Below are 15,632 nucleotides of genomic sequence, written 5' to 3'. Positions count from 1 at the left end.
TATATTGAAGAATCCTTGCATCCCTGGGATAAATCCCACTTGGTCATGGTGTATGATCTTTTTAATGTGTTGTTGGATTCTGTTTGCTAGTATTTTGTTGAGGATCTTTGCGTCCATGTTCATCAGTGATATTGGTCTGTAATTTTCTTTTTTTGTGATATCTTTATCTGGTTTTGGTATCAGGGTGGCCTCATAGAATGAGTTTGGGAGTGTTCCTCCCTCTGCAATCTTTTGGAAGAGTTTCAGAAAGATGGGTGTTAGCTCTTCTCTAAATGTTTGATAGAATTGTCCTGTGAAGCCATATGGTCCTGGATTTTTGTTTGTTGGAAGATTTTTAATTACAGTTTCAATTTCACGATTTGTGATTGTCTGTTTATATTTTCTATTTCTTCCTGGTTCTGTCTTGAAAGTTTGTACCTTTCTAAGAATTTGTCCATTTCTTCCAAGTTGTCCATTTTCTTCGCATATAGTTGCTTGTAGTAGTCTCTTATGATCCTTTGTATTTCTGTGCTGCCAGTTGTAATTTCTCTTTTTTCATTTCTAATTTTATTGATTTGAATCCTCTCCCTTTTTTTCTTGATGAGTCCGGCTAGGTTTATCAATTTTGTTTATCTTCTTGAAGAACCAACTTTTAGTTTTGTTGATCTTTGCTATTGTTTTCTTCATTTCTATTTCATTTATTTCTGCTCTGATCTTTATGATTTCTTTCCTTCTACTAACTTTGGGGTTCTTTTTTTTGTTGTTGTTCTTCTTCTTCTTTCTCTAGTTGCTTTATGTGTAAGGTTAGATTGTTTATTTGAGATTTTTCTTGTTTCCTGAGGTGAGATTGAATTGCTATAAACTTCCCCTTAGAACTGCTTTTGCTGCATTCCATAGGTTTTGGGTCATTGTGTTTTCACTGTCATTTGTTTCTATGTATTTTTTAATTTACTCTTTGATTTCTACAGTGAGTTCTTGGTTATTTAGTAGTGTACTGTTTAACCTCCATGTGTTTATGTTTTTTACAGTTTCTTACTGTAATTGATTTCTAATCTCAGAGTTGTGGTCCGAAAGGATGCTTGATATAATTGCAATTGTCATAAATTTACCAAGGCTTGATTTGTGAGCTAAGATGTGATCTATCCTGGAGAATGTTCCATATACACTTGAGACGAAAGTGTATTCTGCTGCTTTTGGGTGGAATGTCCTATAAATATCAATGAAATCTATCTGGTCTATTGTGTCACTTAAAGCTTGTGTTTCCTTATTCATTTTCTGTTTGGATGATCTGTCCATTGGTGTAAGTGGGGTGTTAAAGTCCCCACTATTATTGTGTTGCTGTTGATTTCCCCTTTTATGGCTGGTAGCATTTGCCTTATGTATTGAGGTGCTCCTATGACAGGTGCATAAATATTTATAATTGTTATATCTTATTCTTGGATTGATCCCTTGATCATTATATAGTGTCCTTCCCTGTTTCTTGTAGCAGTCTTTATTTTAAAGTCTATTTTATCTGATATGAGTATTGCCACTCCAGCTTTCTTTCAATTTTCATTTGCATGGAATATCTTTTTCCATCACCTCACTTTCAGTCTGTATGTGTCCCTAGGTCTGAAGTGGGTCTCTTGTAGACAGCATATACATGGGTCTTGTTTTTGTTTCCATTCAGCCAGTCTGGGTCTTTTGGTTGGAGAATTTAATTCATTTACATTCAAGGTAATTATCAATATGTATATTCCTATTACCATATTCTTAATTGTTTTGCATTTGTTTTTGTGGGTCTTTTTCTTCTCTTGTGTTTCCCGCCTAGAGAAGTTTCTTTAGAATTTGTTGTAAAGCTTGTTTTGTGGTGCTGAATTCTCTTAGCTTTTGCTTATCTGTAAAGCTTTTGATTTCTCTGTTGAATCTGAATGAGATCCTTGCTGGGTGGAGTAATCTTCATTGTAGATTTTTCCCTTTCATCACTTTAAATGTATCCTGCCACTCCCTTCTGGTCTGCAGATTTTCTGTGTAAAAGCAGCTGATAACCTTATGGGGATTCCCTTGTATGCTATTTGTTGCTTCTCCCTTGCTGCTTTTATTTTTTTTTCTTTGAATTTAATTTTTCTTAGTTTGATTAATATGTGTCTTGGTGTGTTTCTCCTTGGGTTTATCCTGTATGGACTCTGCAATTCCTGGACTTGGGTGACTATTTCTTTTCCCATCTTAGGGAAGTTTTTGACTCTAATCTCTTCAGAAATTTTCTCAGACCTTTTCTCTTTCTCTTTCTCTTCTCCTTCTAGGACCACTATAATTCGAATATGGGGCATTTAATGTTGTCCTAGAGGTCCCTGAGACTGTCCTCATTTCTTTTCATTCTTTTTTCTTTATGCTGCTCTTCAGAAGTTATTTCCACCATTCTATCTTCCAGGTCACTTATCCATTCTTCTGCCTCAGTTATTCTGCTATTGATTCCTTCTTTTCATTTCAGTTATTGTGTTGTTCATCCCTGTTTGTTTGTGCTTTAGTTCTTCTAAGTCCTTGTTACACATTTCTTGTATTTTCTCAATCCATGGCTCCATCTATTTCCAAGATTTTGGATCATCTTTACTATCATTACTCTGGATTATTTTTCAGGTAGGTTGCCTATTTCCTCTTCATTTATTTGGTCTTATAGGTTTTTACCTTGCTCCTTGATCTGTAACATATTTTTTGTCATCTCGTTTTTTTTTTGCTTTTTTTTTTTGAATTGTGGGGCTGTGTTCCTGTTGTGCTGGTTGTTTTGCCTGAGGCATCCAACACTGGAGTGTGCAGGCACTTGGTTGGAGCTGGGTCTTGGTGCTGAGATGAAGACCTCTGGGAGAATTTATACCACTTAACATTCCTTGGGATCTGAGCTTCTCTGTTACTCCAGTGTTTTGGACTCCACACACCCACCACAGGAGCTCAGGCAAGATCCTGCAAGCTATGCAGTGCGGCAAAAAAAAAAAAAAAAAAAAAGGCAACAAACAAAAAAAAAGCAGAATAACAATAAATAAAAAATAAAATAAAATTAGAAAATTAAAAATACATTAGAAAAAATAAAAATAAAAATGAAATCACCACAACAAAACAAAACAGAACCAAAACAGCAAATATATATATATATATATATATATATATATAATTTTTAAAATGAAAAATAAAATAAAAAATAAGATTAAAAAGTAAGAATTTTTTTTGAAAAGGCTGGAGGAGCCCTGGGGGCTATGGGGCTCAGACCCAGGACCTGAGCAGACAGAAAAGGCATTAGCAGGCAGTGGGGCTTAGACATGGGACCAGTGCAGCCAGAAAAGCCCTTAGTTGAGGGGTGGGGGTTAGGTCCAGGACCTGTGCGGCTGGAAGAGGCCTCAGCAGGGGTGCTTAGACCCAGGATCTGACCAGTCAGAGGGGACCAGGTGGGATTCAGGCCCAGTACCCCAGGAGGCTTGCCAGGGTACAAGTGGCAGGGGAGATGCTGGCCGCGTTCCCCTCTGATCCCCCAATCCCCAGAAGGTCCCTCTCCGTCCCCATCAATCCGCATGCCATAAGTGGACCCCTCTGAGTGTAGGAACCTCTCCCCTCCCCCAGCCTCCCTCAAGGGTGCCAGTCCCATCCTACCTCCAACTTTTCTTCCCCCCACTCCTTCCTTCCCTGTCCTACCTGGTGACATGGGGAATCCTCCTGTCCCCTTTGGTGTCTGAGGTCCTCCACCAGCACCTAGTAGATGTGTCCTCCTACTCCACCATCTTCACTCCACCCCTAACAATAAGGAATTTTAAAGCAATGGCACCGTACTAGTTCATAACAAAGTACTGCCCACACACCTTATAGTTGATGTTCCCACATAAGTATATCTAAAGCCATTGCTGTGTAAAGACTTCATGTGACAAGTCCTTCCTTTACTTTGGGGCTTGTGCCTTCTTTTTACTTTTATTTTTTCCCATGAGTAAAGTGTTTCTCTAAGTTCTGTTGCTTTCCTTTTACTTAGTAACCTGTATTTTCAGGGAACATGTAGACAGGGTGAAGTGGGAGAGGCCAGATGAATTTAGTAGTTCACAATCCCTGTAGATTGAAAAATATTTGAAATTGGCTTTTTGAGTTTGTGTGTTTCCCAGTTTCATGAACACAATTCCTGAGGAAGTAAAGGATTTCTCTCCCTTTTGTTATGTGTTGGAAGTCCACATAAATGTGTAATGTTATGTAAAAAAAATGTACACACTAATATATGTATATATAGGAATATATTTGTCATTTATATATAGTGCTCAGACCTTACAGCCTTTAAGGAGGTATGTGTGACTTTTGAAATGCACTCAAAAGGCCTCAGTTATAACAACCAAAGAATGTCTCCAAGCATTGCCAAACACTTCTTTGCAAGCAAATTCATCTCTTGTTGAGAACAATTAAACAAGAAAATTAATTGAGTTGTGTTTCATTGAGGAAAATTCACTGTTTTCCTTTGTACAGTTGCAGAGAACACTTCTGTGTCCAGATATTGGTCGGGGGGGTGGGTGGTGGTTCAACATTGACCAATTCTCCTATATCAGCTGGGGGTACTACCATTCAAAGTTCCAGCAATATCTACCTAGAGTTAATGTCACATCCCACAAGTTAAGGGCTCAGTCCCACAAGACTGCACCCACTTCAGTTGCCAATATTAAATCCCTGGTTGTCACCTATACTTCTGACTAACTGGTGATAAATCCAGGTTCCCATAACTTTCTCCTCAATTTCAGTAATTTGCTAAACAACTCGCAGAACTCAGGGAAACACATTTACTGGTTAAAATAAAGAATATGGTAAAAGGATCCAGATGAACAACAAGGTCAAGAAGTACATAGGGCAAGGTTCAGAAGGGTTCTGAGTACAGGAACTTCTGTCATTGTGCAGTTGGGTACATCACCTGCTGGCATGTGGATGTGTCCACCAACCTGGAAGCTCTCTTACTCTCATACTTTAAGGATTTTTATGGAGACTTCATCAAGTAGGCATGATTGATTATTGACTCATTTTCCAGCCCTTCTCCACTCTCCAGAGAATGGGGGGAGGCTGAGCTGAGAATAGGAGGCTGAGCTGAGAATGGGAGGCTGAGCTGAAAGTTCCAAGCTTTTAACCATGGGTTGGTTTTTCCAGTGATCATTTCCCAGCCAGGAGCCCACCAAGAGTTACCTCATTAGAACAAAAGGAATTTAGGGGCTCTGTGCCAGATGTTCCTATTACTCAGGAAATTAAAAATTGTTAGGAGTTAGGTGTCAGGAACCAGGGTCAAAGACCAAATATTAGGAACTGGGGGTAAAAAAAATATATATATATAATATGTGAAAAGATGTATATATATATAATTTCACAAAGACAAATATAATAGAAGCAATCAGTCATCTAAATTTATCATAGTTTCTTTTGCATTTTCTTTTAGGATTTAGAAGAAGAACGCTATTTATCTGTGGACAGTTCTCATACTTGCTTTCTGTGGTATTATAAGGTTATGTAAGTAATGCAGAAGAAAGGTAATTAATGTGTTTTAAGAGTATTTAGCTTTAGTTAACCACAAATTGATTATCTGCATTATAGTTTCCATATAAGCTTTTATTCACCAATCAAGATATCCTCAAATGTACCCAACTAATGCCCAACTAATAGTGAAGAACAAACAGTAAAAATAACAACAGCAACCACTATTTGAACATATACTGCTTCTACATGGTCATACTTTATGTAAATTAGCTATGTCAGTTTTCATAATTACCAGTTAAATGTAAGTATTACTATCTTTATTATAAATGAGGGATTGTAAGCTTGGATAGGTTAAATAATTTGGAAAAAATATGCAGCTACTAAAAGATAGCACTGGAAATTGACTCTGGTTTTTCAAATTACAGGCTTCTTCTGTTTCCATTGTATACATTATATTCCAAAAGCACTCTCGTTTTTTTAGATAGCTCTTCAAACTCTTTTTAACATGATGTTGAATGAATATAACTAAGAAGGAAAAACTGGTACAAGAAAAAATAGTTAATAGCGTTATAAAATCAATAAGTAAAATGCATCAATGAGTCAGAGTTTTGTTTTTGTTTTTGTTTTTGGTATCATAGTCCAAGCATATCCTAAGCACTGTATAGGATAAAAAGAACTGTCTTATGTGGTCCCTGCTCTCCAGATGACTGTAATGTACCTAATTCTTTTTATCTACTTAACATCCCTTCCTTTGAGGGAACCATCCCTCCCCTATTCTGTGGTGAAATTATTAAGTTCATGTGATTTATGTGGTACTACCTCCACAACCCCACATTTCATTGGCCACAGCAATCAGTTGAGGATGGCCATATGACCCAAACAGAACCTATCAGAATACTTGTGTCTTCAGTAAAGCATAATTGTTGCCGATAATTTCACTGTCCTGGTTTTCGTGGTCCCTTAAAGTCAGACGGCTCTGCAGTTTATGTGTAACCTTTGAATTGAAAGTCCTGATAGCTAGATTTCAGCAAGCCCCACCAGGAGTACACATTTACCCATTCTTCTCTGAATTACTGCCACTTTCCCCGAGTCTTACCAAGAAGCAAGGTTCTGTAAGTAATGCAAAAGAAAAGTAATTAATGTGTTTTAAGAGTATTTAGCTTTAGTTAACCACAAATGGATTAGCTGATATATTTGTCTACACTTGAACAGATGCTGCATTATCTGTATTACTATAACTTTATTTTTTAAATCTTGGGAAGTGATAGTACAAATACCCACCCCACCCTGACCCCAACTCTTGTCCTCCTTCAGGAATTTCTTAGCTATATCATGGGCCTATTTTTCCTTCCTATAAATTTTTGCAATTGGTTTGTCAAATTCTACAAAAACCTTAGCTGGGATTTTTATAATTTGTCTAAATATTTTAATCAATTTGGGGTGTCTTTCTACTCCTGAATAATATATAACCCTCCATTTACTTAGGTCTTTTTACATGTCTACCAATAAGATTTTGTAATTTTTAATAAAGGTTCCAGGACATTTTTATTAGACTTATTCCTAGATACTTTTTTTTTGCTATTATAGTCAAATTTTTTAAATTACAATTTCTAACCAGTTATTCCTGTTGTGTAGAATACAATTTACTTTTGAATGTTGATTTATGCATTCAGCAACATTGCTAAACTCTTATATTGTGATAATTTATTTATATATTATCTTGGAATTTAAAAAAATCAGATTACTTGCAAATAATGATGATTTTGTTTTTCTTTCTGATAAGTATGGTTTCCATTCCTTTTATTCTTACTGCATGTCTAGAACATCAAATACAATGTTTCTTAGAAGGGTGATAGCAGGTCTCCTTATTTTATTCCTGATCTTAAAAGGAAGGCTCTCATCATTTCACTATTTTGTATAATATTTGTTACAGGTTATGAGTTAAACTTTACCTGGTTAAGGAAGGTCCCTTTTATTCCAAGGTGGCTGTGAATTTTTTTATGAATTGGTGTTGAAATTTATTCAAAGTTTTTTTCTCTTCCACATAAAAGTTCATACTGTTTTTCTCTTTTACTATGTTAATCTGATGGATAATAGTTATTAATATTTCCATATTAAACTAACCTTGTGTTTCTGGAATAAGCCAACTTGGTCTTGATGAATTAACTTTCATATTCATTGACAGATTCCATTTGCTAATATTATTTAGGTTTTTTTTGTGTGTGCAAATATACATGAGTTAGATTAGCCTGTGGTTTTACTCCCCTTGTACTATCCTTTTCCTCTTTTGATATCAAGGCTATGCTAGACTCATCATGTAAGTTAGGATGAGTTGTTCCTTTCTATTCTCTGAGAGATTTTGTATAAGATTGGAAATGTATGTTCCTTGAATATTTGATGGAAACTTGCATAGAAACCTACCTGGACCTGGATTTTTTGAGTGTGTGGGGGGAAATTTTATAACTATTAACCCAATTTCTTTAATGGTTAAAATCCTATTTTGGAGTTCTAATTCTTATAAAATCCATTTTTGTAGTATTTTATTTCCAGGAATTCATCCATGTCTTCAGTAAGCAATTTTAGCATCAATTTTAATGTCATAAAGTTGTCCATAATATCCTCTTATATTTGTTTAATCTCTGAAGTAATTGTAGATATGCCTCTCTTTTATCATTTCTAATATTTTTATTTGTGCCTTCCTTCTATTTCCTTGTTCTTCTTCCTAGAGATATTTCTATTTTATTAGTCTTTTCAAAGAACCATCTTTTGGCTTTATTGAGCTTTTGTATTGTTGTCTATTTCATCTCAATTTGTTTTTTACATTATTTCTTTTTTTGAGTTTGTTTTTCTAAAATTTTTGAATTAGTTATTTAGCCTACTAGGCTTAAGACTTCCTTTTTTTTCGAATGTATGTGTTTAAGGAAATAAAATTTCTTCTAAGTACCTCTATAGTTGCATCAACAAATAGTGGAATATCTCATAATTGTAATTTTTCATTATTGCTCAGAAATAATTGTCTAGTAACTGCTACAATTTGTTTGACCAATGAGTTGTTTAGAAATGCATTTTTAAATTTACAGACATGAGTCTTTTAAATTATTGTTTTGTTATTGAATTCTAACCTAATTGTACTGTGATCACAAAAGTGTTAGAATCAAATCTTTGGCTTAGCATGTAGTCAAATTTTATGAATTTCTCATGTATACCTAAAGAAAATATATTTTTGTATTGTTGGATGAAGTATGCTATTATTTCCAGTAGATCAGGTGTGTTAAGTGTACTGTTCAAAGTCTTGTGTACTTATTTGACTCATTGTTGACTTGATATTGGCTAAAATTTCCCACTATGATAGTAGATACGTCACTTTTCCTTGTAGGTATCTAAATTTTTGCTTTTTATTTTGAGTTTATATTTTAGGTGCATATAACTTTAGAATTATTAAGATTTTTTGGAGAATTGAAACTTTGTTTGTAGTGACCTTGTTTCTCACTTGTAATGCTTTTCAACTTATGTTCTGTCTTATATTAATATGTTCATGTATCTTTAACCTTTGATTTTCAAGGCCTTAGAATTATTTTTCATTGACTTCTGGCTTCTGCCATTGCAGTTGAGAAGTCTGCTCTCTGTCTAATGGTTTTTCCTTCTTTAGGTAATCATTATTTTCTCTGTAGCTGTTTTAAGAAGTTCAACCTTACCTATTGAGCTATACAACCTTTGCTATTGTAAGTTTCTTTATACTTATCCTACTTTTGATTTATTATACTTCCTGAATCTGAAGATTAAAGCCTTTCATTAATTCTGAAAATTCAGTTACTATCTTTTCAAATCCTGGTTTTCTCTCATTCTCTTTCTTCCTTCTTTTTAAATTTCCATAATAGAAACATGCCACCATTTCATTCGGTCCTTCCTGATGCTTCAAATCTTTTCATATTTCCTATCTTTTTATTTCCCATGACTCATTCTAGACTATTTTTTCAAATGTTTCTTTCAGTTTTCTAGTTCTCTCATCATCTGTGTTTAAAGTTTTTAATTCCTAAAATCCTACTATCTAGAGTAAAGTACCGTTGTATATTATATTCTACCATTTCTGCATTATTGCATCCATAACTTGCTGTGTAATCTGTTGGGTGCAGTACAAAATGAATATGGAGGGCCTCTGGTTCAAAAGCCAAGGGAAAAATACCATAAAAAGTATTAAATATAAAGCTTTTCCTTTCTTCTGTGGTTACTCTCTACCCGTCATGGCACTTTTTATTTGGAATATAATGTCATGCTCCCTTGGACATGAGAATACTCTTGGGTCAAGTGCAAGCTCATATAGTCACCAGGCTTAGCGTGTGTGCAGCCCATTAGCTGCTCAATTTTCCCTCTCAACAGTCATTGGACTGACATATAATACTTCAGCCAGGGGTGGGGTATGAAGAAGTCAAACCAGACATCTTCCCTTACAGTGGACCTACCACCTCAACCCATAGCTGATAGGCAACCCCCAAGGATATTGCAACCTCTGCACTGTGACACCCTTGGTACCTGTATTGGGGGTGGGTAAGAAGCTCATCCCTGCCTAGGTGAGGCCTCCATCAGCCACACCATAATTTTGCTAGCTGGGGTACAGGGAGGACAATTGCTGGCATGCCTTACTTCAAGATGTCACAGGACTGAAACACCCTATGCTGACCCTCCTCATACCTGAGCCCAGAACTAGTTTTCAGGACAAGGAGTGAGAAGGGGAAGGCCAGGCAGGACCCAAGGTGCCAGGGCATAATGAGTGGGTGGCCAAGAGCCTGTCCCATGGGGAAGATAAGTAATAGGAGACAGTACTGCATGAGTCAAACCTCCAAGTGCATGCTTCATTTTTCCTATCATACTTCACATACAAACCACAAGTTCAAAGATACATTTATTAAGAATTTCAAGACAGAGACTGCAAAGCATTAAACCTCAAGTACAAGGCCCTGGTGAGCACTGCCTCTCTTCCCTGGGCTTTCCTAACCTATTGACTCTGCCCACAAACCAGAATTCTGACCCGAGGGAAGAGAATTAATGGATCAGGTACCATATTAGCATCTAAACTCTCTTGCTTTATTCTCTCCCTCACCTAGGATTAGAATACAGAAAAGGAAGGGAGAAGAATCCAAGGGGTCATGCTCAAATTATCATCTTTTTCAAATTCACTGTAACAATGTTCTGCTTCATCAGTCTATCCCAGTACTCTCTACCTACTATCTGTCTATCCACTTAAACTGCTTTGGCAATGTTACTGAAAGTTTAATGGGATTTTTTTAGTCCTTTTACTGTTTGATTTCTGTACCACATTTAATGCTGGGTATCACTTATTTCTTCTTAAAACTCTCTCATTCCTTCACTAACCTAATACCAGTATCTTCTCTGTCTTTCTTTTTATTATATATTATTGTTAACTATAGTCACCATGCTGTATATTAGATCCCCAGAATTTATTCATCTGCTTCCTTTGCTGTGCAGAAACATTTTAGTTTAATGTATTCTCACTTTTTGATTTTTACTTTTGTTGCTTGTGCTTTTGATGTCATATACAAAAACTCATTACTAAGCCTGATATCAAAGAGATTCTTCCCTATGTTTTCTTCTAGGAGTTTCACAGTTTTGGGTATAATATTTAAGTTCTCAGTCCATTTTGAGTTGATTTTTAAAAATTTATTTATTTTTGGCTGTGTTAGGTCTTTGTTGCTGTGCACAGGCTTTCTCTAGTTGCGGCGAGTGGGGGCTACTCTGTTGTGGTCTGTGGGCTTCTCATTGCGGTAGCTTCTCTTGTTGTGGAGCACAGGCTCTAGGTGTGTGGGCTTCAGTAGTTGTGACACACGGGCTCAGTAGTTGTGGCTCACGGGATCTAGAGCACAGGCTCAGTAGTTGTGGCGCATGGGCTTAGTTACTGCGCGGCATGTGGGATCTTCCCAGACCAGGGCTCGAACCCTTGTCCCCTGCATTGGCAGGCAGATTCTTAACCACTACGCTACCAGGGAAGTCCTTGAGTTGATCTTTTGAGTGGTATACGGTAAGGATCCAGTTCCATTGTTTTGCATATGGATATCCAATTTTTCCAACACTATCTCTTCAAGATTATTCTTTGCCCATATCCTGTTCTTGGCGCCCTTGTCAAACATTAGTTGACCATATTTGTGAGGGTTTAATTCTGGGCCCTTATTCTGTTCCATTGCTCCATGTATCTATTTTAATGCCAGTACCATACCGTTTTGATTACTATAGATTTGTATTGTACTTTGAAATCAGGAAATGTGATGCCTCTGGCTTTGTTCTTTCTCAAGATTGCTTTGACTCTTTGGGGTCTTTGGGGTTCCATATGTATTTCAGAATTGTTTCTTCTATTCCTGTGAAAATTCCGTTGGATATTTGATACGAATTTCATTGACTCTATAGAAGGTTTTGGGTAGTATGAACATTTTAACAATATTAGCTCTTCCAATCCATGAACATGGGATATTTTTCCATTTATTTAAGTGTTCCTCAGTTTCTTTCATCAATGTCTTATAATTTTTGGTATATAGATCTTTCACTTCCATGATTAAATTTATTCCTACATATTTTATTATTTGTGTTGCTATTGTTGCTTTCTTTATTTCTTTTTCAGATAGTTTATCATTAGTATATAGAAATGCAACTGATTTCTGCATGTTGATTTTGTATGCTGCAACTTTCCTGAATTTATTGATTAGTTCTAACAATTTTAGGGTGGACTCTTTAGGATTTTCTATATACAAGATTATATCATCAACAAACAGAGAAAATTTTACTTCTTTCTTTCCAATTCTGATGCCTTATTTTTCTTTTTCTTGCCTGCTTGCTTTCTCTAGGACTTCAGTTATTATGTTGAATAGAAATGGTGAGAATGAGTGCCCTTTTCTTGTTCCTGACCTTAAAGGAAAAGGTTTCAACCTTTCATGACTGAGTAGATGTTAGCTGTGGTGTGTCATATCTTGCCTTTATTATGATGAAGTATGTTCCTTCTATATCCAATTTGTTGAGGGTTTTTATCAATCAAGGATAATGTATTTTGTCAAACGCTTTTTCTGTGTGAATTGAGAAGATCAAATGATTTTTGTCTTTCAGTCTATTAATGTGGTTATAACATTGATTTATTTTCATATATTGCATTCCAGGGACAAATCTCACTTGATCATCATGTATGATCCTTTTAATATGCTGTTGAATTTGGTTTGCTAGTATGTCACTGAGAATATTTGGATCTGTATTCATCAGGGATGTTGGCCTGTAGTTTTCTTTTCTTGTAGTGCCCTTATCTGGTTTTGATATTGTGCTAATGCTGCACTTGCAAAAAGAGTTTTGAAATATCCATTCCTCTTCAGTTTTTTGGAAGAGTTTGGAAAGAATTGGTATCAATTCTTCTTTAAATGCTTGGTAGAATTCACTGATGAAGCCATCAAATACTGGGCTTTTTCTTTGTTGGGTGATTTTTGCTTACTGATTCAAGCTCCTGACTCATAACTGGTTTGTCTGATACTCTGCTTCTTCATGATTTATTCTTGGTAGGTCATATATTTTTAGGAATTTATCCATTTCTACTAGATTGTCTGATATTTTGGCCTATAATTATTCATAGTAGTCTTTTAAGATTTTTTTTTTAATTTCTGTAGAATTGGTAGTGATTTTCTCATTTTCATTTCTGATTTCAATAATTTGAGTCTTCTTTCTTTTTTTGTAGGTAGTCTAGCTAAAGTTTTGCCAATTTTGTTTATCTCTTTAAAAAATTCTTAGTTTTATTCTTTTTTCTTTTTTTGGTCTCATTTGTTTCTGTTCTATTTCACTGTTATTTCCTCTCCTTTGCTAACTTTGAATTTAGTTTCTTTCTTTTTCTTTTTTTCTATTTTCTTCAGGTATAAAGTTATATTGTTTATTTGAGGTCTTTCTTTTTTCTGAGTGTGGGCATTTATCACTATAAATATCCCTGTTTGACTTGAACTTTTATTGCTCCATCCCATAAGTTTTGTTATGTTGTGTTTTTATTTTCATTGTTTTAAGATATTTTTTTAATTTTCCTTTTTTATTTCATCTTTGACCCATTGGTTGTTCAGAAGTGTGTTGTTTAATTTACACATATTTGTGAATTTTCTAGTATTCTCTGTGTTATTGATCTAGTTTCATACCATGGTATGAAAAGATGAAGAAAAATCAGAAAAGATACTTGATATGATTTCTTTTAAATCTTTTAAAATTTGCTAAGACTTGTTTTTACCTCACATTTGATCTCTCCTGAAGAATGTTCCATGTGTGCTTGAGAAGACTGTGCGTTCTGCTGTTGGATGGAATGTTCTTTAGGCCCATTTGGTGTAAAGTATAGTTCAAGTACAGCATTCCTTTATTGATTTTCTGTCTAGATGATCTATCCATTGTTGAAAATGGAATCCTCTACTATTATTATATTGTTGTGTATTTCTCCTTTTAGATCTGTTAGTTTTTGCATAATATATTAGATGCTCTGATGTTGGGTGCATATATATTTACAATTGTTATTTCCTCTTGAATAATTGGTATTTATCATTATATATTAAATTTCTTTGTCTCTTGTTACACATTTTTACTTAAAGTCTATTTTTCCTGATATAAGTTTAGCTATCCCCACTCTTTTTTTTGTTTGTTTTCATTTACCTGGAATATGTTTTACCATCCCTTCACTTTGAGCCTATATATGTCCTTGAAGCTGAGGTGAGTCTTTTATAGTCAGCATATAGTTGGGTCTTGTTTTTTATTTATCCACGCAGCCACTGTATGCCTTTTGATTTACATTTAAAGTAATTTTTTTAAGATAAGGACTTGTTAATGCTGCTTTATTATGTCCCGGCTCTTTTGTATCCATTTGTTCCTTTCTTCCTCTCTTGCTGTTCTTTTGTGAATTGATTATTTTCCATAGTGGTATTCTTTTACTCCCTTCTATTCATCTTGTATGTATCTACTATAACTGGTGTGTGTGTGGTTGAAACATCTTATAGATATAACAGATTGTCTTTTCATTTTTTATTGAAATATAGTTGATACACAATATTGTATTAGTTTCAGGTGTACAACAAAATGATTTAGTTTTATGTGCATATATTTTTTTCAGATTATTTTCCATTATAGGTTATTAATAGATTTTCAGTATAGTTCCCTGTGCTATACAGTAAATCCTTGTTGCTTATCTATTTTATGTATAGTAGTTTGTATATGTTAATCCCATACTCCTAATTTATACCTGCTTCCCATTCCCCTTTGGTAACCATAAGTTTATTTTCTATGTCTGTGAGTTAGTTTCTGTTTTGTATATAGATTCACTTTATTATTTTATAGATTCCACATATAAGTGGAATATAATATTTGTCTTTCTCTGACTTACTTCACTAAGTGTAATATTCTCTAGGTCCATCCATTATTGCTGCAAATGGCAATAATTCATTCTTTTTATGGCTGAGTGATATTCCATTGTATATATGTACTACATCTTCTTTATCCATTCCTCTGTTGGTGGACATTTAGGTTGCTTCCATATATTGGCTATTGTAAATAGTGCTGCTATGAACATTGGGGTGCATGTATCAAATTAGAGTTTTTGTCTTTTCTGGATATATATCCAGATAGCTGGATCATATGGTAGCTCTGTTTTTGGTTTTTCAAGGAACTTCCATATTGTTTTCCATAGTGGCTGCACCAATTTGTATTCCCACCAACAATTTAGGAGGGTTACCTTTCTTCCACACCCTCTCCAGCATTTATTGACTGTAGGCTTTTGATGATAGCCATTCTGACCAGTGTAAGGTGATACTTCATTGTGGTTTTGATTTGCATTTATCTTAATAATTAGCAGCATTCAGCCTCTTTTATGTGCCTGTTGGCCATCTCTATGTCTTCTTTGGAGAAATGTCTATTTAGAGGTCTTTTGCCCAATTTTTGATTGGGTTGTTTGTTTTTATTATATTGAGTTGTATGAACCACTTGTATATTTTGGATATTAACCCTTTCTCAGTTGCATCATTTGCAAATATTTCTCCCTTTCCATAGGTTGTCTTTTCATTTTGTTGATGGTTTCCTTTGCTGTGCAATAGCTTTTAAGTTTAATTGGGTCCCATTTGTTTATTTTTGCTTTTATTTCTTTTGCCTTGGGAGACTGATCTAAGAAAACATTAGTACAATTTATGTCAGAGAATGTT

At 35.0% G+C, this 15,632-nt stretch overlaps 1 protein-coding gene across 1 annotated transcript in view; it reads left to right on the top strand.

The window, feature by feature from the left end:
• Positions 1-15,632, top strand: part of CATSPERE (catsper channel auxiliary subunit epsilon) — a gene marked incomplete at both ends in the record, with an annotated part of 263,608 nt that overhangs the window by 42,436 nt on the left and 205,540 nt on the right. The window contains one exon of the mRNA XM_079696474.1: positions 5,396-5,466. Coding sequence (XP_079552600.1) covers positions 5,396-5,466 — 71 coding nt within the window. The remainder of the gene's footprint in view (positions 1-5,395; positions 5,467-15,632) is intronic.

This window comes from Hyperoodon ampullatus (genome assembly GCF_949752795.1).
Source record: "Hyperoodon ampullatus genome assembly, chromosome: 2".
NCBI classification, from domain to species: domain Eukaryota; kingdom Metazoa; phylum Chordata; class Mammalia; order Artiodactyla; family Ziphiidae; genus Hyperoodon; species Hyperoodon ampullatus.
The sequence above is the reverse complement of the archived record's forward strand: the minus strand, read 5'-3'. Positions and strand labels throughout refer to the sequence as shown.